The 24,258-nt window shown below is 31.2% G+C and overlaps 2 protein-coding genes across 2 annotated transcripts; one reads left to right on the top strand and one right to left on the bottom strand.

Annotated features, from left to right (window-relative positions):
• The first annotated feature begins 1,203 nt into the window (after positions 1-1,203).
• Positions 1,204-9,320, top strand: LOC142530133 (bZIP transcription factor TGA10-like). Its single transcript, XM_075635921.1, has 11 exons — positions 1,204-1,923; positions 2,121-2,215; positions 2,922-3,007; positions 3,140-3,268; positions 3,400-3,468; positions 3,612-3,671; positions 3,767-3,844; positions 3,981-4,050; positions 4,198-4,469; positions 5,498-5,737; positions 8,965-9,320. The coding sequence occupies exons 1-11, from the start codon at positions 1,742-1,744 to the stop codon at positions 9,112-9,114; spliced, it is 1,431 nt and encodes a 476-aa protein (XP_075492036.1). The 5' UTR covers positions 1,204-1,741; the 3' UTR covers positions 9,115-9,320.
• A 4,768-nt stretch (positions 9,321-14,088) lies between these two features.
• On the bottom strand, positions 14,089-16,222 carry LOC142529121 (transcription factor bHLH130-like). Its single transcript, XM_075634518.1, has 6 exons — positions 15,539-16,222; positions 15,015-15,325; positions 14,751-14,912; positions 14,557-14,622; positions 14,402-14,470; positions 14,089-14,290 (listed from the first exon to the last, which is right to left on the bottom strand). The coding sequence occupies exons 1-6, from the start codon at positions 15,954-15,956 to the stop codon at positions 14,219-14,221; spliced, it is 1,098 nt and encodes a 365-aa protein (XP_075490633.1). The 5' UTR covers positions 15,957-16,222; the 3' UTR covers positions 14,089-14,218.
• Between the last annotated feature and the right edge of the window lie 8,036 nt (positions 16,223-24,258).

Genomic DNA, 24,258 nt, shown 5'->3' with positions numbered 1-24,258 from the left:
AATACGACCCGTGAGACCGTCTCACACAAGTTTTATTTTGGTTCATTGGAGATTATACTCTCACTTTTCAAAATTCAAAACGAACCTAATATTTTAAACTGTGCTCTAAAAATGAAATCAAATTAATTATGATGACGACCAACCAGTTATTACTTAGTACTAATCATTACGTACACTTTGTCTGTGTACGTAACATAATCATATAAATATTATCATGTATTGTGTATATTTTGTTTTTAAAATTCTTGATAATGATTTCCCCCTATTTTTAAGCTCGTGTTTAATAACAAATATGTATTAAAGCTAAAATTTGTGAAGTGAAATTTCGGAATTTAGGAAAAAAGTTTAGCTAAAAGGTATTATTATTATATAGGAGTGTCACTTAAAACTACCCATGTTAAATCCATGCATATGAATAAATTAAACCATCTGCATTATATGCAATATTTGTCGTGATGTAGAACAATCGAAATGTGGCAACCATATAAATAAATTAAACCATCTGCATTATTATACGGTTTAAAGAATTGAGTTGTATAATTACCACCATGATGGATAATGACCTAGCTAAATTGATTAATGATAGGTTATACGCTCAATTTAATTATTCATTTCATTGTTGTAGCCCAAATTGCTTGCAGATACTTGAAACAGACACTTACATTTTTTTGGCTATATCACGCCAACTATGATTTTTGATAAAACGACAAACATTCAATCATAGGTATCTATTTCATATTGTATAATATAAAACTAATTAAATGTATAGTACACCTGGGGAGGGGTTTTCTCGATGAAATTGCATGCAATGAAATTAAATGGCAGTGCAAGGAAGCTGCCAAGCTGGTTTCTCCTTGTGGCAAAAAACTTGTGTGAGACAATCTCACGGGTCGTATTTTGTGAGACGGATCTTTTTTTTGGGTCATTTATGAAAAAATATTACTTTTATTGTGAATATCGGTATGGTTGACCCGTCTTACAGATAAAAATTTGTGAGACCATCTCAAAGAGAAAGAGACGTACTCTTCTCCTAAACACCCTTCTCCATCCTATTTTTATATCAATTATTTTATTTATTTTTATTTTCAATGTAATATAGTTGTTCCAGCCAGTACTATTTTGAAAATAAATCAAGTGGGGTTGATATAAAATAAATATTAAGAGAGTAGTTGTTTATTTGATTCAACTGGGTCCTCATGGCATTTAGAGAGAGAAAGGTAAATGCTTTAGAGAGAGAAACCAAAGCATCGAAGTTTGTTCGGAATGGATTTCTAAGACCGCTTTAACTTCAACACCAAAAACAATAAATAAAAAAGAAGAAGAAAGGTTGGGGGGTTTTCAATTTTGAATATTTCACAAAAAAAAGTCGTCTTGTTTTTGCAGAGAAAGATGGGAACCTTAAAATAGCCTTTGTCATTTGCCTCTTTTGCATTAAATTCCCCCCATTTCCTCTCTCTCTCTCTCTCCGACGTACCCTTGATTTCAATTGCCACCATAACCGACTGAAACTCTTTCTCTCTCCCCATCTCTTCTGTTTGTATGCATGTGTATTGATTACGGTGATGTGGGATTTTCTTACAAAGCGAGGGAAAATGGGCACGGAAGAGTTTCGAGGCAATTAATGATAAAAACAGTGAGCAGGTCTTAATTCTCGCTACTCGAAGTAGCTAGTAGTAGAACCTGCATCTCCTCAGGGGAAAGAATTTATTTAAAAGCTGCGAGCTTTTTTGTTCTTCCTTCCATGGCTTCCAAAAAAGGCGGCGAGGGTACGAGTCATCATCACTCGGCGGATCATTTTTTATTGGAACAAGAACAGCATCAGCATATTCAGCATCATCATCATCAGCAGCAGACTAATCAGATTTCTTTTGGGATGATGCAATCTTCTTCATCATCGTCAGCTATTCCGGGAACTTTCAATATGTAAGTATTTTTTTAACTTCTTTTGGTTTTCCATTAATTATATATATATATATAGCTAATCCGATTTCTCTTTCTCCCAACACTTCTTCGAAATTCAAAGGGTTTTCCTTTTCTCGATTTCTTGGGTCGTTATAAATCCGTATGTTTCTCGATTGTAAATCTTTTTTTCAACTCTTTGGATGGAATTATATACACAGAAGCAAGGACACTGGAACTTATGACTTGGGTGAACTGGATCAAGCTCTTTTTCTGTATCTCGATAGCCAAGATCAGTCAGCTCAAGATCAAAGACGTAAACTTTTTTTTCTTCCCTTTAAACATATAACGATTAATTCTCTTTTTTAGAAAAAGAAAATTGAAGTTTTTTTTCAATATTGATATATTTGTCTGATCTGTCTCTTCTATTTTCAGCTACAAGAAGAGTAATAAATTTTAAAAATATTTTCCTTAAATTTTATAAAAATACTGCTGAGATTCTCCGGGAAAAATATTGGGTCATGAGGAAAGTATGTTTCTTGAAGGGACCTATAAAAAACCACTCATTGTACTTCCTTTGACCAGATCCTCTCAGCGGGAGAAATATTTTTTACTCCTCGTGAAATCAAAAACAGAAAAGAGTCCAAGGATCTTATATCTTTTCGATTTTAATGTATTCTTGAATTATGAAATTTTTGGACCGCGACATGTAACAATTTGTGGTACATGAATTTCCTGCAAACTCTGATTGTACTGAAAAAGAGAGACCAATCAGAGATTATCGGTTTCTGTTTCAGCTTTTATTTATTTATTTTCCCTCTGTTGTTTCTGTATTTCTTTCTTTTCTTTTGCACAGAGAGCTTTGCATGACTTTCTTTCTTACATATCGTAATACCTCTCTAATTTTTTCTCGCCCAATTACATTATCATCATATCATATTACAGACTAAAGTTATTTCTTCATTTTTGTAACATATATTTCTTGAATTTTCTTCTTCTGATTTATCAATTTCGTGGAGCAGAAATTTCTGGTATTAGGCCACACACTTTAAACATTTTCCCTTCTCAACCCATGCACGTGGAGCCATCTGCAGCAGCAACACCAAAGGTAAAATTACATATCCGGTTTAAAATTTTAATAATTCCAATTCTTGACTTGAGAAAAATTAATCTGATTTTAAAATCTTTAATGTGATTTGTCTTAGAACTAATGTGGTTTGCTTAAAATTGTGTTTGGTAGGCAAATAGCACTGGATTAGTTACCGCAGCTACCGGGTCTTGTTCCAAGAGATCATCTGAGCCGTCCATGAAGTTAGCTAACTCTAGAAATGATGTTTCTTCTGCTCCCGAACAGACCAAAGCAGTTAAGGTTAGGACATAAAATATTACAATAATATAAATAATGCGCGCGCGTGTGTGCGTGTGTGTGTGAGTTAATCATTTTTTCGACACTTAAAAAGTTTTATTTCTCTGTTGTTGTTGCTTTTTTTTTAATGGCAGCGTGAGGGAAACCGGAAAGGTCCTACTTCAAGTACAGAGAATGAAACACCCAAGACTCCAGACCCTAAGGTGTTTTTTGTTTAATTTTAAAAATACCATTTTAGGAAAAATACAATATTATTAAGTAATGTATGTAGTTTTTTCACACACAGACACATGCGGGTGTGTGTTTTATCTGAACCTCTTTTTGTTAAATTTCTGTGAAAATGCAGACTCTTAGGAGGCTTGCTCAGAATAGAGAGGCAGCCAGGAAGAGCAGGCTTAGGAAAAAGGTGATTAATTAAGAACAAAAAATTAAGATAGATTAATTTTTGACCGATTAAGCGTAATTTTTGTGTTAATTAAATGCTTTGTATTTAAATCACAGGCTTATGTTCAGCAGCTGGAGTCAAGTAGGATTAGGCTAACTCATATTGAACAGGAAATACAAAGGGCAAGATCCCAAGTAAGTCTTCTTTGATCTAGTAGTTGCCGCCATTAATTAGTTTAATCCAAATTGTATATGAATAATTATAATAATATGACTTATGATTGGTCAAAATTTTAATTATTTGATTAACTTGTGATTATTTCACTGTTAGGGATTTTATGTTGGAGGAAATGCTATAGGAGACCAAGGCCTTCCTGTTGGTATGAGCAACATAAATTCAGGTATGTAAAGTTAACCACTAATGATTTTAAATTTCAATTTTTTTTATGTAACTTGTGATTTTAATATATATGTACTTTCTTAAATCTTATAATTATTTCAGAATAATAATCTTATTTTCTTTATTTTATACATTGAATATATTCTAGATGCAGCAATTTTCGACTTGGAATATGCGCGGTGGATGGAGGAGCACCACCGTCTAATGGTGGAGCTTCGGAATGCTGTGCAGGAACACTTGCCGGAAAATGAGCTCCGGATTTTCGTAGACAACTGCTTGGCACACTATGATCAGGTGATGAATCTTAAGAACATGATTGCGAAATCCGACGTGTTCCACCTCATCTCAGGCATGTGGAAGACCCCTGCCGAGCGTTGCTTCATGTGGATAGGAGGTTTCCGGCCATCTGAGGTGATCAAGGTTTGTCTAAATACAACTTAAACCCTAAACAAAAAACCCATCACAGCAAAACACGTGAAAACCACGTAAGAATCGACTGAATTCACAAATATATTTAATTTCTTAGAAATGTTTAGATATATATATAATATAGAGTGACAGTGTTTTCCTAACAATCAAGAAAATGGTCGACTGAAGCTCTAGAGTCCATCATGCAAACCCTAGTTTTATGATATAATTATTAAAGTTCAAGAAATGGACGAATTCAACTTACTTCGCAAAGAAATCTTTATATTAAATACCAAAAACAAGATGTATAATTTTTACCTGAAACACATACTGTATATTCTTCAAAATTGAAAGAAAATAATGTGCCCACGGCATGAAGAAATATGTACGTACGGGTGAAGACGTTAAGTGCATGGATAAATGGACAGCTGTAAAAAGGTTTCATTATATAATATTTATAAAAGAGAAATGATTCTTTTCCTTTATAGGTTTGTGTTAGGTTTTATTCCCAACCAAACCATAAAGTCCATGTCTGTTGGTGTCTCTCTCTATGTGTGTTTTCCCAGTTATTTTAACAGTATGGATATGTTCACGCCTTAATTTACTGATATTTGTAGGACAAAATAATTTTTTGGTCTATTAACTCATTTTATTATGAATTTTGATCCAACAATTATTTAAGATTTGGTTTTAGTACATTAACTTTGATTTTTTTTGTTATCTTGTTACGTCTGAATGTTGGAGTTTTGTAAGAAAATACTGATATGTAACAACAAATTGCTTATATGGGTATTGAAAATTTCTGACATGTCCGGCACTACCATAAATTAAATCAGAATATTTAGTTGATCAGTTGATGGACAAAAAAAATTCTTTGATTAAAGATGATTTTGATGATTTGTTTTTTTCTTGCCAGAAATTTTTCCTTCTCGAATTACAGAAAATAAAGTAAAGAAAGTCCCTTTGCAACACGGATGAATATTATCATTATGGGTTTAAAAGATAATTATAAATAACATTAATATTTGAATGATTTGCAGATAATCTTGAATCAAGTAGAGCCATTGACAGAACAACAACTTCTGGCTATATGTGGGTTGCAGCAATCAACACAAGAAGCAGAAGAAGCCCTTTCACAAGGATTAGAGGCTCTAAATCAGTCGATATCCGAAACGATCGCTTCCGATTCACTCAGCATCCCACCAAATATGAACACTTACATGGGACAAATGGCTTCTGCCATGAACAAACTCTCCACTCTTGAAGGTTTTGTTAGACAGGTAATTAATTTAAATCCCTTCTAATTTAATTTTTATGGTTTAGTGTATTATATATCGCGCCATGTTTAACGACCTTAATCACTTTATTATAATCCTCACTAACACCATGCTAGTTATTGAGTTAGGTATCTTGTGAGACAATCTCACCAATCTTTATCTGTGAGATAAATCAAACCTACCGATATTCACAATAAAAAGTAATACTCTTAGCATAAAAAGTAATATTTTTTCATGAATTACCCAAATAAGAGATCTGTCTCACAAAATACGACCTGTAGGACCGTCTTACATAAGTTTTTGCCCTAATTATTTATGACACCAAATTCCCTATTTATTATAGAAAAATATTTCATGTACATTTTTTTAAGGAAAGTAATAATAAGTGTAGAGTTATTGCCCGTATCATTTAGCCATCCTGAACTAGTTGCATGCATAAATATCTCTAGATGGAACGTATATATGACGTCACTCCCAACATAAGAATAAAAATGGCAATTGAAATATTTAATGTAATTTATAAAATAAATCAGTCTATATATATATATATATATATATATATATATTTGCATGATGTCATTTTCATAAACGTTTGACCTAAACCATATTAAATAGACTACCCAACAAATGTATATCAATTAATTTGACGATCTGGTTTTGTGTTACAAATTATTATAATTATTTAGCTGGAATTTTATGGTAGATGGCCATGACTAATCATTCATCATTCATTATATATATATATATATATATAGAGATTATTTTGTGGTAGGTTAAGATTAATTAATCATGGTTCAATTTAAATTTCCTACATTAGATATTGTAAATAATGGAAGAAGATAATAAAATTTTATACATTTATTGATTTCACTAAAACGCTGGCCGATTGGAATTTTTAATGTCATACCAGTGATACTACACCTAATATATATGAACGGAGTCTTTCGAACTCGAGAAATTTCTATGCCACACTGGGTGATCTTCACTCGGCGTGTCATCTAGTAAGTCTGTTCATAGAATTTCCCTTAGAACTCGTTGGCTCTGTATCATATGTGGGATCTTTCTTTGTTTCGAGGACCAACTAATCTTATTAAGATTGAGACTTTGACCTTACTCAACCTCAAAAATTAGCTCAAAAAGGAAGAATTGTCCATATATGCAATTCTCAGGGATTTTATCCAATCGATATATGTGAGACAACTGATACACCCCCTCATGTCTAAGAGTGAACATTTGAAACGTGAAGTTTACAAATGACCAAACTATCGGCTTAACGGATGGTTAGAACATGGTTCTGATACCATTTTAAGATCGAGACTTGAACCTAATCAATCTCAAAAGCTAGCTTAATGGGGGAGGATTGTCCAAATCTATATATACAATTTTCATAGATTTTATTCAACTGATGCGAGAATCGCACTAGGCGAAGCATAGTCAAATTTAACCTTACCCGTTTTGAATGAAGGACGTGTACGTGTCAAAAATAATTTAATCGGAGAAGATTTGATACGAGTCTATCCGATAGCAGTTGAATTTATTACCCCATTCGGTGAACTATAATTTGCAAATGAGACGCATGGGTATATATAGATATTAAAATCCGTAAGCGAAATGTGATTCTAGCTTTTCATTAGTGGATTTACTACTCTATGCTAGGGTGGATGTGTTATCATAACTAGCTCTAATTCGGTACGATATACCGGGTTTTTCATGTAGAGTAGATCTCTTGTGAGACGGTATCACGAATCTTTATCAGTGAGACGGGTCAACCCTACCGATTTTCAAAATAAAAAGTAATATTCTTAGCATAAAAAGTAGTATTTTTTCATGGATGACCCAAATAAGATATCTGTCTCACAAAATATGACATGTGAGACCGTCTCACACAAGTTTTTGCCTTCCATGTAATACCGTATATCGTACTGAAAAATTAATATCGATATTGTACCAAAATTTTGGAATGACACAAATTCCTTACCGTTCTTACTAAAAAATTTCGATATACCAAAATTTCGGTATGTTATCGGTATAATACCGTCTATACTGAAATTAAACAAATTAAATGTTATTCGCATCGAAAAACTAATTTTTTTTAATATCATACCGATATCGAAATTGACATTATATTATAATTTTTAAAATATATGCATTTTTTCTGTATTTTATATCAAAATATCGATTTTTTTTTTAATTTCATACATATACCGAAAAGTTCGGTACTGTATTATACCATACCGAAGTTTACAGTATACTGTTAAATTCTATATATGTGGTATTTTGCGGTACGACAAATATAATATTCCGAAATGTTCGATATTTTTTCTCACGTTAATCATAATCGACCTATAATCTGGGTCGTCCAATTTTTTCCCCTATTTTTTTATATATTAAATCTAGCTCAATTTGTCGATTTCTCGGCGATCCAATTTAAAAATAAAAAGATCTCATCTCAATCCATAAAAAAAGCTTAGAAAATTTTAGTTAGAGTAGAAATAAAAAAGTGGTTGTGCCACTGACTCTATGACTATTAATGATTTTGCATGTATGGTGCGTGTTAAAGCTAAACTTAATTACTAAAAGATGTGATTGAGAATCTTTAGACTTGTACCTGTTTTCGTTTATTGAGTTATTTTTTTTAACTCAAATGACTTCGTCTACTATATAAACTTGATTAACTATATAACAAACGTCTCATGAGTCGATTCGTTTTGTACAGGAAAAATGATTTTTTAGGTCCATTAATTAACCCGTTCAACTTTAGTCTTTGGTTCATCAAGTCTTCAAAGTTTGATTTTATTATATTAAATTTTTATTTTCGGCTATTTTGATCTAATTGTTGACGTGACATCTGACAAGTAAGCAATTTTTGATAACACATCAGTATTTTTCAGTATCACATCAATAATCAGACCAAAATAGTCGAAAACTATAATTTTTTGTATCAAAATCAAACTTTGAAAATTTAGTTGGAAAAAAACTATTCTCTCCTTTACAGATATATATTTAAGAATATGCCCAATTTCATCTCATTTATAATATCATGTCAACGTGTATACTTTTAAATTTCTTTCTTTAGAAAATGTATACGTATAAATTTATAATGTTGATGCTGAATGATGCAGACAAAGTCAACATTCATGCACGATAAGTTATTTTTACTTTTTCTTTCATTATTACTTTATTTTTATTTTTTTAAATTACTTTTAACATATTAAATAGTTATTTTACAGGCTGATAATTTAAGGCATCAAACCCTTCATCGGCTGCATCAAATCTTGACTACGCGCCAAGCTGCACGGTGTTTTCTGGCTATAGCCGAATACTTCCACCGCCTCCGTGCCCTCAGTTCTCTCTGGTTGGCCCGCCCCCGTCAAGAGTAAACGGAGAGGCGAAGAGGGAAAATAACAGAAAGAGAGGACTAGAAAAGTAGTAGCAAGATGGCTAGATATTTTCAATGTAACTTTTAAAAAACTTTAGTTAGCAGTTTAGTTATCGTTTATATACCCTTTAAATCGTAGAGATGTATAGATAGACGTACTTTAGATTCGTAAGAAGTAAAGATCATACTAATTTAAACTTTTTCTCTCGTCTCCATTATCGTTTAATTTGCCACTTGAAATATCATAAGAAATAAAGAAACGTCGATAAATTAAAAATGACTAGAACTTAATGAACATGAGTCGTTCATAATAATAATAATAATAATAATAATAATAATAATAATAAAATGCTCTTTTTATATTTTTTAAACCCTCAAAAGATTGAACTTTATGACAAAAAGACAGAAATCAATTAGTAATTTAAGATTAAAGCCAATAATTGACCAACACATATGGAGTTAGTCAATGCTGAAATTGTTATAAAATTGACGATGGTAAGCATACCGTAGCTTAAGGTGATTAATTCGATATTTTAAAACATATTGAACTCAATTATATATATATATATATATAGATACAGATTTGATACGGTGAACCCCAAACACATCGTTGAAGTAGAATTTGTGCATCTAATAAATGAATGTCAATTCAACCGATGTTAAATGCACCGTCGACGCATATATTGGTTGATAGTAGGTACACTTAATTCAAAGGATATTTGTTCCACTTTTTTGTTTGTTACTTCTTTTGAAATATATATATATATATAGATTCATATGTTTAAAAGGTCACCTAAAACAATATTTTAAATGTCTCTATCGCCTTTCGTGTTGTCAAAGATATTTAAATTATTTATGATATACTTCCGAGGATTCATATATGTTGGTTCTTTAATTCTATGCTATGGCTCGTGAGATTTGATTATAAATGATATATGATATAAGAATGACATAACGATTTATAATTATAAAATATTTTATAGAATTTAACGTAACATTATATGAAACAAAGATGGATAAGTATAACATTTCATCTTTCAGACCAAACAATGCCTAAAAGAAAAATTATTTGGCGCCTCTATAACAAACTTGTCCATGCCGTATAGCTCATGTATAAAATTATTTTTGCATATATAAGACCATATTTTTTTAAGGCAAAACTTGTGTGAGACGGTCTCACGGGTTGTATTTTGTGATACGGATATCTTATTTCAGTTATCCATGAAAAAGTATTATTTTTTATGTCAATAGTATTACTTTTTATTGTGAATATCGGTAGGGTTGACCCGTCTCACAGATAAATATTCATGAGACCGTCTCACAAAGACCTACACGTTTTTTAGATATTTTCTATCATATCATGTATACGTTGGATGTTGCATGGCAGTTATATTAATAATAACTAGCGAACAAAGCAAATATGTGTAAATGGGGTTTGGGTAAAACAAATATGTGTATATTCATAAAACTTATAAGCCAGTGAATCAAAAGGGAAAAATCAATAAATGATTAAATATTTTTATTGAGTTTGATTAAAATTAAATATGTAAATGGGGTTCGGGTAAATTCAAAGGGTTCGCTTGGTTTTTAGGATGTGATAATTGAATGATTGATAATTTGATTGATAAATGTTTGATAAGTTAATATATGTAATTTGAGATATATATAATATTATGTGTGGTGTAAAATAAACAAGAGGGATAAAATGTTGATAAACTGATTTTTGACCAAAATACCCTTTAATATTTTAATTTAAATAAATTTTATTTTTATTCAGATCTTTCGAAGAAATGGGGATATAGTTGCCATAATTGTTCACTTCTCCCCTAAGCATCGCTCTGTATCCCAAAAAATCCGACGGGAAATGAAAACCCTCTCCACATCGTTTTTCCTTCAAGATCGTAAGTCGAGGTCAGATCCGTGAAAGATATGAACCGAAGTTGTAGTTTATCGAGTTTTACCTTCGAATAAATACATAACCAATACTCACACATAGATTCAAAGTCGTAGTTTGTCGAGTTTTACCTTCGAACAAATTTGAAAATTGAACAGATCGGACTTAGAAATGAGGATTTTTTGTTCACCACTTTCGATTTCTAAGGTACTGCGCTTCCATCGATTCTTCAGAAGGAAGAAGGAGAATGACGTGTCCGTAGGCCACTTGCATTTTTTTTAATATAGAGAAGGGGTATTTTGGTCAATAAATGTTATGTGAGCAGCAGGATAAATACTATCCACAATGAATGCATGGATTTGTTGTCCAAGGAGAACAGTAAAGTTTATCTAACTAATAGTCAATATCACATTTATAAACGAAAGCAAACAAAGGGTAACTAAACAATCCCACCTTAATAAGGCTAACCAAACTGGGCCAAAATGTACACTCAAATAAATGAAAGCCCAATGCAAACAAAGGAAAAATCAACAATTAATGTGAATACTGTCAATTGTGGTGGATAAACTGGACACAGCAAATTAGTGGGCTTTGTATAAATAAATTAAAATGAATTTGTATTCATATTGAAATTGAACTCTAAACTAATTAAAACTCGAGGCTAAAATTGCAATTATTTTCTAAATAATAAATTAATTTATATTAATTACAGTTGAAATATAACATAATTGCTAGTGCATTCATAGATGGCACCAAATTGTCTAATATAAACCCGTGGATATTGAAATAGAGAAAAAAAAATTTGTCAATTAACTTGTTCAATTATAAGTTTTGTCAATTGAGTTTTCAAATTTTGATTTTGGTATACTAACTTTTAATTTTTTATTATTTTATTCAAATTGCTAATGTGATGCTAGAAGATATTGATATGACATCAAAAATGTTGTCATAATATTGAAAATTGTTGATTTGAAAGATGTCACGATTTAAATTAAAACATAATAGAAGAAAATTAAATGTCAATATACAAAAACAAAACTTTGACAATTTAAATGACCAAAAAATCATTTTTTTCATTAAAATACTGCAAAAAAAATTTGATATAATAAATTTTGTAATATAACAAAATTTTGCAAGAAAAAATATGTAATCTTCAATCAATATAATAAGTTATTACGATCGCAACATCGAGAAATAAATATGATTTCTGGTAGATATCTTGATTGAATTATATTACGAAATAACAAGGATAATTCGACATTTATTTATCGTTTATAAAGGAAAATTATCCCTATACCAAGAAATGTACTTGTGCACATACCCTTTACAATTGGAATATTATATTTTTATTTTTGAGACTTAGCCTGTGTTGGAACATTTCATGTTCACAACCCTGATTTAGATATTAACAAAACTTGTTATTGTGTTTCTAACATATTTACTCAAGTGTGAAGTTATTAACACAAGAAGAAAACTGAAACTGAGTTTAGCCAAATTGAATTTCTGGCGAGCTTCGGTCTGTTGATGATATCTCTCAACTGGATAATTTAAATGACAATCCACCAACTTGACCTACCAGAAAACTCAATTTGGAACAAGTCGTATTTCCCGTCAGTTGGGCAAAACGAATAGTATCTAGGTCAAACCGGTTGCTGAATGACCAAACTGATTGCACAAAAACAACAATCAATTGGGTATGAGCAGAAGCGGTATTTTGGTCATATTTCTAAGCTCTATTATTGAAATGAAGTGATTTAATATGCGTTGGAAAAATAAAACGGTGATCTACAAATCATCTTCAGAAGTTAAAGCCTGAATCAAAGCTTAAGATACTGATAAATGACGATAAAGCTATTGGTTCTGCGCCTGATTTCAGCACAACCAAATTGAGCTGCTGACCAGTTCAGTTCCAACCGCTGATTAGTTTTCAACCGCTGATCAGTTTTCAACCGCTGACCAATTTCAACTGCTGAACGACCAGTTTAAGCTCGAGAAAATGTCTAGCAATGCGAATTTGACTGTTGCAATTTCAGAAATAGTACAGAAACCTTTTAAACGATCATATTCTTGTGTCTAATGTATATATCATTGTTGGGGCCTATAAATATATCATCTTGAAGATCAAACATAAGCTTTTGAAGAGAATTCAAAGCGTGGGCAGCTAGCATGAAGAAATCTGTTATTTGAGAGCACAAGCCCTTGTATGAGGTTACATTTGAGATGTACACTTTAAAGGATAAATTCCTTACACACAATCACTCACACATATATAAGAGAGATGAACTTCAAAGTTTAGTTGAGTGAGTCTTCACATAAAGACATTAAAGATTGTGTTTGTAGTCTTGGCATAAGAGACGTTAAACATTATGCGGATTGTGAGGTTGCGTCCTACAATCTAGAGTGTGCTAGGAGTTTCAATTATGCAAGAGATAAGTCCTCAGTTGAAATGAGTTTGTATAAGGTGTTGTATAAATCAAAATCTTCTAGTTGATCCTTCCCAAGAGTAATAAGGGGTGATGTAGGAGTTTTAAATCTCCGAACATTCATAAACAAATTCGTGTCTATTTATTTATTGCATTTACTTATCGTTTCCATTACTTTTAAAGATGCATTGTTGAAGAATTTTATGTGTTTTTCAAATACCAAAATATTGCATACCAATTGTTTGATAAAATGCTTCAACCAAAATGTTTTTACTCATTCAAGTTGCATATATCTTAAATGTTTAAAAAATGTATAATCAGTTTTTTCGAAGGATTATTTTGAGTGTCTTCCGCTTGGTTTGAAAACAAACTCAATTTAATTCATCGATGTTCAATATTTCAAGAACTGAGGTATCGTAGCTCAACGATGATCCTCCTAATCGATCCTAACAGCTTTTCTAATTAAGTTAACACTTGTAACCAAAAATAGTAAAAATTGTTAAAATTAAAAATTTACGCTAAAAATTAAAAATCTCAAACTCACAAAATATATTAAACTACACATTTTTATAAAATTGTCTCCACTCAACTGTATGTTTCTTCAGAAATTGAGTGCTCTATTTATAGAATTTTTTTGAAAATAATCCAAAAATAAATACATCATCACACACTAATTTTCAATATTTACAACTCTTATTTTCAACATTCAATATCTTATTTTCAACAATAATGATATATATAACCCAAAAAAATGGGATAAAAAGGGCATTGTTCTACTCTTCCTTCCTCTAGGGCTTTTGATTAAGAACCATCTTCTGAGAAGTTGAGCATCTACAATTCACTCGATTTTCGCAGAGCGCCTACATGATGGATACGCGAAAATTGAAGAGAATGTTCGAGATGATGAATACATGAATATATATGACTTGAAATTTGTTGAGTAATTTTGTTAGCCCATGACACATATATACCTTGTATTGTTTCTGAAGGTTTTTGATGTATTCCACAGCTAAATCCAACATATCTGCTGTGTTGGTTTGCTGCATGTCCAGAAAAAAGATTGGACATATTCATTAAAGTAAATTGATTTCCAAAATGGATTGGAAATATTCATTAAAACATGTACCTTATCCATGTTTGGAACCAGTTCTTGTAGCTTTCTCATTCTTTCACTGATCCTAGTCCTTCTTAACTGCACCAAATTATCTTTCATTTCATCTCAAATTGTACCTCACTATTGGAAACATATATGTATATAAAATATATATATATGTGTGTGTGTGTATGCATATATATGTATATGTGTGTGTGTATGCATACCCTCTCGGCAATGCTCCGTGGATGAGTGGCACAACCGCGCTTGGCACGGATCTTACAAGGAACCATATCTTGAAGCTGCAGCAGCTTCTCCATTTCAGACGAAGTCTTCGATAAACTTAAGTGGCGTGACAAAGTATTTGATCTGTTCTCAGGCTCCCCATTCTGTTCACACACACACACACAAAACACATACTAAATTGTGAACATAATAACAATTTTATACAGTATATATTAGTGATAAAAGACAGAAACAAGATTTACTACCAGAGTGTTACCAAATAACTTGTGAGGATCATCATCAAGTTCCCTTTTGATGTCAGTAGAGAACTTTTCTGCGAAATTCGAAGAATCATTCCAAGAACCAAATGGGGATCCAGATAGACTGTCATGGTCATTGCCTCTCCCGGCCTTTGCATCATTCTGTCCATTTTCAACCTCTGAAATCTGAGACAAAGGTCCAGAGAAGAAAATGTTGCGAGTTTTTAGCCTGCTTGAACATGGACTTGAGTCTCCATTATTATCACCACAATCAGATATCTTATAGCTTCCAGTCCCTGACCTTACACTTCCATACGCTGAAAATTAAATTCTGAAAAATTGTGAGCAATAGATGCACTTTACCAAGTCACACCGAATCACAAATAAAAATAGTAATTAAAAAAAAACTCTTCGAGTATTCTTGATTAATTCAAATTTTCACATCCACTATCATAGATTCAATTTAACCAAGCATCAATCCAAGAAATTTAGATTTATGGGATACTTGTGATATTTTAAAGAGATAGTACCATGTTGAGGGGTGAGATTTGAAAAAAATCCAGCAGTACTCTTTTGCCTCGAAAGATTTGGACTCATTTTTCCCAGCACTTGAAGCTCCATCCCCATTGAACTCGTAGCGACTGCACTAAAACCACCACCATCCACAGCCAAAGACCCCGATTGGCCAACATTTTGACTTGGGTATTGTGGTGGCAACCGCGCACCAATTCCACTTCTACCATTATTTTTACAAATATCATTCATTCTACTATTTTCATCACCGATACAAAATCTAGAACTCAATCTTGCAGTACCCTTTTCACGAACCCCATTACTTGTAAGACTTTCCAGCAAAAAACTGGGAGCCGACCTATACTTCAGCAGCCCAGAATTGATTTGGCTGCTGTTCGAGCTACTAAACTGCTGCCACTTTGTATCAGATTCCATGAACAGAAATCAAAGCTCGGGGTTCTTCGGAGACCCAGATCGGTGTTCTTCAGGCTTGGGATTAGGTGAAGATATAGGGCCCGAATCAGAGGATAATGCATGGGAATCGCCATACATTCCCGCAGTGCAACTTTATCCCCACACAAAATTCTTGGAGTCCTTATCAGAATTAAGCAGCAGCTTATTTTTTAAGCAGTTGAGGGGAAATGAAATCTTGTAACAGAAGCAACAAAGAGATCTGACTTTTCGAGAAGTCCTCGATCAGCATGGATGATGGAAATGCTGGGTGGTTTTATTTATCTATAAATTTACTTTAAATTTCCATTTTTGGCTAACCTTTTCAAAAAGTGGGACTGGAAGCCGAGACTTTTTTAGCAGTGTAGAGGAAGTGAGAGGGACATGTTGGAGAAGGGAAAAAAATTAAAGAAAAGGGTAGGGATTGCAGACATCAGCAAACGATATTAACAAAAATTTATAATTTAAGAATAGTTCCCATGAATTACAAATACTATCTAAAAATGGGGATAAATAAGCACGCACGTTGTATCCATTTTTTCGGATAAATTCAGGAAAACTAGTTAGAATAAATGTTCGCAAGAAATTATTTTAACTGTTTTCAAATTTTTAGGTAATGAAACATTGGAAATTTTATTGTAAAAGTTCGGAAATACTTAAAATAAGTTGTTGTAAACATTATCTTGATCATATTCTTGAGTTTAGATCATTAACTTGACGGACTTTTGTATTGATATACTAATTTTTAATTTTCGATTATTTGATCTAGTTGTTTACATAACACCATTACATTGAATATGTAACAATTTTTGGTACTGTGTTAGCAATTTGGCGAAATAAGTTGCACCAATTTAAAAGCAAACTTCGAGTATGTAGTGAATCAAAACTTAAAATGATTCAAGTAGGTGTACCAAAAAGTATTTTCTCCATATTTTAATACATCTTATAAGATGTAATTACGAATATGTTGGAGATAATAGATATGCATCTCAAGGCTCGGAAAAAAGTCGAAAGATCTTATAGCATATATAAGTAAGCTATTAAGATATTATTAATTTTATTATATATAAAATCTTTTAGTAAGACACTATCGAATTATTTTTTGTAATTAGATATATTTTTAAAACGAGTAGGTCTCTTGTGAGACGGTCTCAAGAATTTTTATATGTGAGACGGGTCAACCCTACCGATATTCACAATAAAAAGTAATATTCTTTGCATATAAAGTAATTTTTTTTTCAATAATGACCCAAATAAGAGATCTGTCTCACAAAATACGACCTGTGAGACCGTCTCACACAAGTTTTTGCCTTTTAAAACAGCCTCGATATCTATCCTTATATCTACTATTTTGATATCCATCTTTTTAATTACTCCTTATTTTTTTTAGGCAAAAAATTGTGTGAGACCGTCTCACGGGTCGTATTTTGTGAGACGGATCTCTTATTTGGGTCATCCATGAAAAATAATTACTTTTTATACTAAGAGTATTACTTTTTATTGTGAATATTGGAATGGTTGATCCGTTTCAAAGATAAAGATTCGTGAGATTTGTCTCACAAGAGACGTACTCTTTTTTTTTATCACTTTCCTTTGTTGATCTCCAATTATTTTTTTTCAAACTCTTTAAATTTTTTATTTCAAAAAAAAAATCATATAAAAATTTATAATAAGTTAGTAAAAGACATGAAAGTTCAAAAAATATTCAAGTTTATTTTCAGTAAACCAATTACTGCTAAAATTTATTACTGCTAAAATTAATTAATCATATATATAGGATCCAGTAAAGAAGTTGGAGAGTAATTCTATTTATTGTATAACACAGAGTAATCGAAAGTTGAATATTATTAGGCTGTGTTTTGTATCCATGAATAATCATTCCCTTATCTCGCGTTTGGTTGATTTTGTATTTAGTCTGTAGGCCCTTGATTATGATTGAAAGCCCGCACTATTCATGTTATTTGTGTGATTAAATATCTCCTCAAAAAGTGTGATAATGTATAATTTTTTAATAGTGATCATGATAAGATTGTATATTGACCATAATACCCTTGAATTGTCTTCATCAATATAATATGAAAATGAAAATTAGTGAAAATTTAATAATTAATATAATATTAAAATTTTTATTATATTTTTTATAAATTAATTTCATATATTTTTATTATTTTCAATCATTTTAAAGAAAATAAATTGTAATATAAATCTATCTTAAATTAAATTTTTATAAATTTTTAATCTTGTTAATTAATTCTTTTACAAAAATAATATTTATTAAATTCTAATTTATTTTGTTTATTGATTTAAACTAATTTTAATAAATTTAAATTATAATTATAAATATTTAATTATCTATCAAATTATTTTAAGAATATTTATAATTATTTTAAAAAGCAATGATATTGTAATTATTACTAAACTTTATTTAACATTAACATTCAAACTATTATTGCTATTTTAATTATTAAAATAAATACATATTTACAAATTTATTTCTAATAAATATATTTAAATTAATTTTATTAAATGTAAATTATAATTATAAATATTTAATTATTTATTCAATTATTTTAAGAATATATACTTAATTAGCACTTGGGGCATTTTGATCATTACAGTAAAATTTACAAAATTAATCCATCATTTTAAAATCATACAAGACATCATGTTATTTATCTCACTATACTATTAATCAATATCTCTAATTTTTTAATCACTCTAATTATTAATCATTTACTTATCACATCACACATACCAAACGGAGACTTAGTGTACGTATTTAAATACTTTTATATTAATTTATATTTAATAGTTGGATTTTTATTAATGTGAATAAACTATGCTGTGTAAAACATATGTAATTAAGATGCTAGTGCGTTTATAATTATGATGAAGATATGTCAAATTTCCAAAAGTCAAAATTCCACTCAAGAATAAAATGGATTTGTTTGGAATCAAATGTAAGCACTAGTGGATCAGACCGGAGAAAATAGTATAATTTGTTTCTGCTATTACTAGTGTGCATTAATGCGCAATAATTGTCACGGTTTCTTATAACAATTAAAACGTGATATTTGTGTGGCCGAATGATTTAAAAGAATTGAGTTGTATCATTATCATCAGTTATAGTAAAATGGCAAGCGCTCGGTCCTAAAATTATTATTAGAGCCAATGGCACGGGATTGCTTCTCATTTATTGTAAGAAATTAAATTATTGAGAAAAAAATTGTTGATGTTCAATAACTATTACTATTTGTTAGAAGAATAAAAAAACATGACATTTTCTATACGATTTAAAATATTTGAGTTGCACAATTATCACAAGAGTAGGTGTCTTGTGAGACGGTCTCACGGATCTTTATCTGTGAGACGGGTCAACCTACTGATATTCACAATAAAAAGTAATAATCTTAGGATAAAAAGTAATATTTTTCATTGATGACCCAAATAAAAAATCCGTCTCACAAATACGACCTGTAAGATCGTCTCACACAAGTTTTTGTCTTATCACAAATTATAGTTTTTGGTAAAACGACAAACGCTCGGTCATACAATAATTATTTATTCAACACATAAAATGAGATATTTACAAAAGTAGAACATACATAACATATCGAATTGAAATTATTCTACAAGTAAAAAATTCGGCATTGATTGTTTATTTGACAATAGGATCGATGTTGGATAAATTACTAATACTTTGTTTGGTTTGCTTTTTAAATTCGGCATTGATTGTTTATTTGACAACTTTCACTGTTCCCGAAGGAGAAGAAATCCAGCCATGGAAGAAGGATACAAATTATCCGGGAACACCAGAAAAGTATAATGACCTAAATACCCCTCATTTTAAATATCAAATTTGCAGATTTCTCTTCTTTACGTCATTCTCCTATCTTCTCCCGAAGACTCTGGCGGTTGACCGCTGTTGAAGAACATCGACTTTGACAGGCGAGTACACAATCCTAAATTATGTTACAGATCTGAAGAAATTTGAGGCTTCATCGAAGGTAAGCTTCATGTTGGATCTGTTAAATGTGACGCCTTTGACAGTATATTTCTCAGCAATCTGTTTTTTTTGTGTTTTCGCTTTCTGGTAAGAATTTGTTGTACCAAATAATATTTTTTTTGTGTTTTCGATTCGGATCTTTCACAGATCTCGCTTCAGCTTCCTATCTTCAAGGCCGAAGGAAAGTGAGGGTTTACTTGGGTGTGTGCTTTTTCGGATAAGAGCCAATTGTTTTGGGGAAGCGAATAATAAGGGAAATAAATTAAATATTAAAAGTGAAGGGTATTTTGGTCCTCAATGCATTAATCATTATTTTATCCATCTCACAAATTTGACACCACACATGATATTATATATCTCTCAAATTATATATCTTATAATATCAACCATTTATGAATCAAATTATTAATCATTCGATTATCACATCCTACACACCAAACGAACCCTAATTGTATAATTTGATTGATTAAATTTGAAATTACTCTTCGATCTTTTTATTAATCAATGAATATGAATAAAGTAAATAGAATATATTGTCAATTTCATTCACTCACTTGATCGAATCATTACACAAAATTGTGTGGAAATTTTTTTTAAACAAAATTGATTATATTCAGCATATCCGAATTAACTTAAGAGGACGAAACCAATCGCGGGAGAGAAATGGTCAAGTTAAGAATTTTTAAGATTCAAGTTTGATGATAAGGATAAAATTGGAATAATATCGGGGAGACGTCGACGTATCGAGGAACGAGATTTTATATTATATGATTCAATTTAATCTCCATTCATTGAATTGTCCCCACAATTTTGTTACGTATAATCAAGAAAATATATGAGATCGAAATACATTGTGCTAAATATATAATATTCAACATAGGATAAGCTAAGAAAGCTTAATTTATTTGCATTCTAATATTCGTTTCATAATTGAAATACCTCATTTTGATATGATAACTCATTAATCATGTCCATCTCTGTGCTCACTGTTGAGGTAACACTCACTTAGTGTTAGTACAATTTTGATACGTTTTTATTATTTTTAATACGTGAGTGTCGTCTCGACGATGGACAACATATCAAAATTGTTGAAAAATTATATAGAACCTGCTTTAATATATTTTTCAAGTTAATTCCTTGCAACATCTTTGATAGTTTTTGGGAGAAAGTTAATTAATGCATTCCAGTTATCAGAAATTCAAACAAGTTGATTTCATGACATATTTATTTGGATAATCTTGATTATAAAGCAACCAAAGTAATATAATACTTTTTAATGCATATAGTGCAAATATGATTTTATGATGAAATACATTGACCATGAGACATATATTTGGGGTTAATAATACAATGTAGATGGACCACGAGTCATAAGACTCGTTCTGCAGTGCCATAAACTTCTCTCATTAGTGGAAATATCCAAGTCCGATATAAGATAACTAACTATATATCTTTACGATAATCAAATAAAATTTATATATTTACTATATATTTTTTTAAAAAAATTATCCACGTATACTATAGGTAGTATCACCCAATTCAGTCCACCCTGGAAATGGGTTTTTTTTTTGTGTGTTTATTTATTGTAACAAAATGAAACAAAAGTAGAGACAACGTCCTTCCAGTTCTACTCAATGAGGAATTTGCCAGAGCTATTCCATTGAGTCCTCCTACCATGCAATAGGTCAGTGAATCGTGAGCGGGCGGCACCCAGGCCGGGGTCAGTATAGTGCTGAGGGGCATAGTCAAACTTAAGAGGAAACCTATAAAAAGGACCTTCATTCAAAAGACCTAGCATTCCTTTTATGGTCTCCGCTGGTTCGTTAGAAAATACAAAGAAATTCCAGAGCGGAAGGGAATACTTAACCACGCCTCAAGTTCTCTCTGAAATATGTTCTAATAGAAATATCCCCAACCAAATACAATTGGGCATATTTGAATTAACAGAGAAGTAAGGCGGCGGAAGGAACGGGCATTTGTGGCTTCAATGTTCATTTTCGTAATGAATAAGTACATCATTGAAAGATGCCCAGTTATGGGGCTAAAACCCTACCTTGCACTTGAAGCTTGCCAGAGATTAGGGTTCGATGGACTGGGAATATGATTCAGATGCTGCTGCACACGAAATAACTTTTAAGGGTATATAAATTGGATTTTTATACACTCACGATATTGGCTCAATACCAATCAAAATTTTACTTTTAGAAATAATTGATAGAACATATCAACAATAATTCTTATCCCTATGCGACATCGAATCTGATAATTGAGAGAACGTATTAAAAATAATTCTTATCCCTATCGACATAAATCGGATGCAGATAATTGATTAATTTTTACATAATCAAACATATTTGTGCCCTTCGTGCGGCAGGGATGTAAACGATCCAAACCAAACCAAACAGTATCAGGCTTGAGCTTGGCTCGTTTAAGATTGTTTGAGGCTCGAACTCGAGTTCGATTCGAGCTTTTATTATCAGGCTCGAGCTTGGTTTGTCTTGAAATTACCAAGCTCAGGAAAAGTTCGAGCTCGGCTCGTTAAAAACTCGTTTAGCATGTTAATCAAGCCTGGCTCGAGCTTGATTCATTAATAGCTCGTTTAGCATGTTTAACAAGCATGGCTTGATCTCGGCTCGTTTTCGAGCTTGTAAAGCATAGAATTGAGCTCGAGTTTGAGCTTGATTCAAGTTTGTTAAAAATTAAATATATCTATAAACTAATTTTAAATCAGACATAAAAATGTAAATTCATTCATAAAAAATCAAAACGACACAAATAAGAGCTAAAAAAACATAAATCAATATATTATTGAACATTCCAAAATAATACATCTAGAATATTCATCATACACTGATATCACCATATAAATAACAATGAAATACTTTCACTCCTTTAATACTTCAACTAAGTTTGGTGAGAAACTAGGGAGGACGTCAAAGAATCCATTAAAATCAGGAATTACAATAGCATCTCTAATAACAACTAGTCAAGTATCCTGCAAAGTTCATAATAACATTAGTACTAATATTTTTATTTGTCAACTCAACAAATGAGTCATGCTCAAGCTTACAAGCCACCTAAACGAGCCGAGCTCGAGCTCGAGCTCGTGAGCCTATTATCAAACATGTTTGCGAGCTCACAAGCCGAATATCTTTAGGCTTGAGCTTGGTTTGATTAAATTTTCGAGCTCAAAATCGAGCTTGAGCTTGACTTGATATGATTAACAAACGAACTCAAACGAGCTTTTTATCGAACCGGACTTTGAATAGCTCGCAAACGGTTTGGTTCATTTACATCCCTATTCGTGCCCAATTCACTTGACAATATATAATCATGTATGTTCCCCCTCTATATATATTCTGTGAAAGTTAAAATAATTGTTAATACCAACAACAAATTTATATTTGTAAGTGGAACTAAAGCAATAAATTTAAAATATTTATATGGAAAATTATATAACGAATATATATACATATAAATATTTTAAATTTATATATTAGTGTCTCTTGAGGTGGTTTGTATATAGGGGATGCAATATTCAATTCAAATTTGACTATATTTTTTTTATGTTTATATTTCAAACGTGAAAATCGTTATCTGCAATTCATTTTATGTTGCATATACTCAATTTTATGTGCAAATTTTTTTTTTTTAAATAAAGCGAAGTATATACAACAATAAACAGAGTGCAAATAACAACAATTCCCTTCAAATGTATATTATTAAAAAATTTCGGTGTGTTGTCATGTCCTGATCAAAGGAAGTAAATCAAATTATATTGTGCATGTTTTCCTTTCCAAAATTGAAATTGAAAAGGGCCAGTTTTGGTATTAAATTAATGACAAAAACTTGTGTGAGACGGTCTCACAGGTCGTATTTTGTGAGACGGATCTCTTATTTCTGTCATCCATGAAAAAGTATTACTTTTTATGCTAAAAGTATTACTTTTTATTCTTGATATCGGTAAGGTTGACTCGTATCACAAATAAAAATTCGTGATACCGTCTCACAAGAGACCTATTCTGAATTAATATGAATGAAACATCCTCTCTCTTCCTTTTTTTTTTTAATCTACTATACCATTTATATATTTTTGTAATTATTATTATTAAAGTCGAATGGGTCTAAAATAACTAAAACTGGTGTCACGCTCGATACAAAAAGTAACCGGTCAAATTACAAAATTAATCCATTTTTATTGATAAAAATGTCAATAAATATATATTTTAGTTAATTTTTAATTCACCAATAATTACCATTTATGTCATCAGCCTTCCAAAA

Source organism: Primulina tabacum, chromosome 16 (assembly GCF_025594145.1).
Source record: "Primulina tabacum isolate GXHZ01 chromosome 16, ASM2559414v2, whole genome shotgun sequence".
In the NCBI taxonomy this organism is placed as follows: Eukaryota; Viridiplantae; Streptophyta; class Magnoliopsida; order Lamiales; family Gesneriaceae; genus Primulina; species Primulina tabacum.
Note: the sequence above shows the minus strand (reverse complement) of the source record. Positions and strands in the feature narration are given on the sequence as shown.

What these genes read in the sequence shown, in the direction of transcription:
- LOC142530133 (XM_075635921.1), top strand. Translation starts at nt 1,742, where the DNA reads ATGGCTTCCAAAAAAGGCGGCGAGGGTACGAGTCATCATCACTCGGCG. An exon ending in CTGCAGCAGCAACACCAAAG is followed by an intron (nt 3,008 to 3,139) that starts GTAAAATTACAT and finishes TGTGTTTGGTAG; the next exon opens with GCAAATAGCACTGGATTAGT. An exon ending in AGAGCAGGCTTAGGAAAAAG is followed by an intron (nt 3,672 to 3,766) that starts GTGATTAATTAA and finishes TTTAAATCACAG; the next exon opens with GCTTATGTTCAGCAGCTGGA.
- LOC142529121 (XM_075634518.1), bottom strand. Translation starts at nt 15,956, where the DNA reads ATGGAATCTGATACAAAGTGGCAGCAGTTTAGTAGCTCGAACAGCAGC. An exon ending in AGTTATTTGGTAACACTCTG is followed by an intron (nt 14,913 to 15,014) that starts GTAGTAAATCTT and finishes GTGTGTGAACAG; the next exon opens with AATGGGGAGCCTGAGAACAG. An exon ending in CACGGAGCATTGCCGAGAGG is followed by an intron (nt 14,623 to 14,750) that starts GTATGCATACAC and finishes AATTTGGTGCAG; the next exon opens with TTAAGAAGGACTAGGATCAG.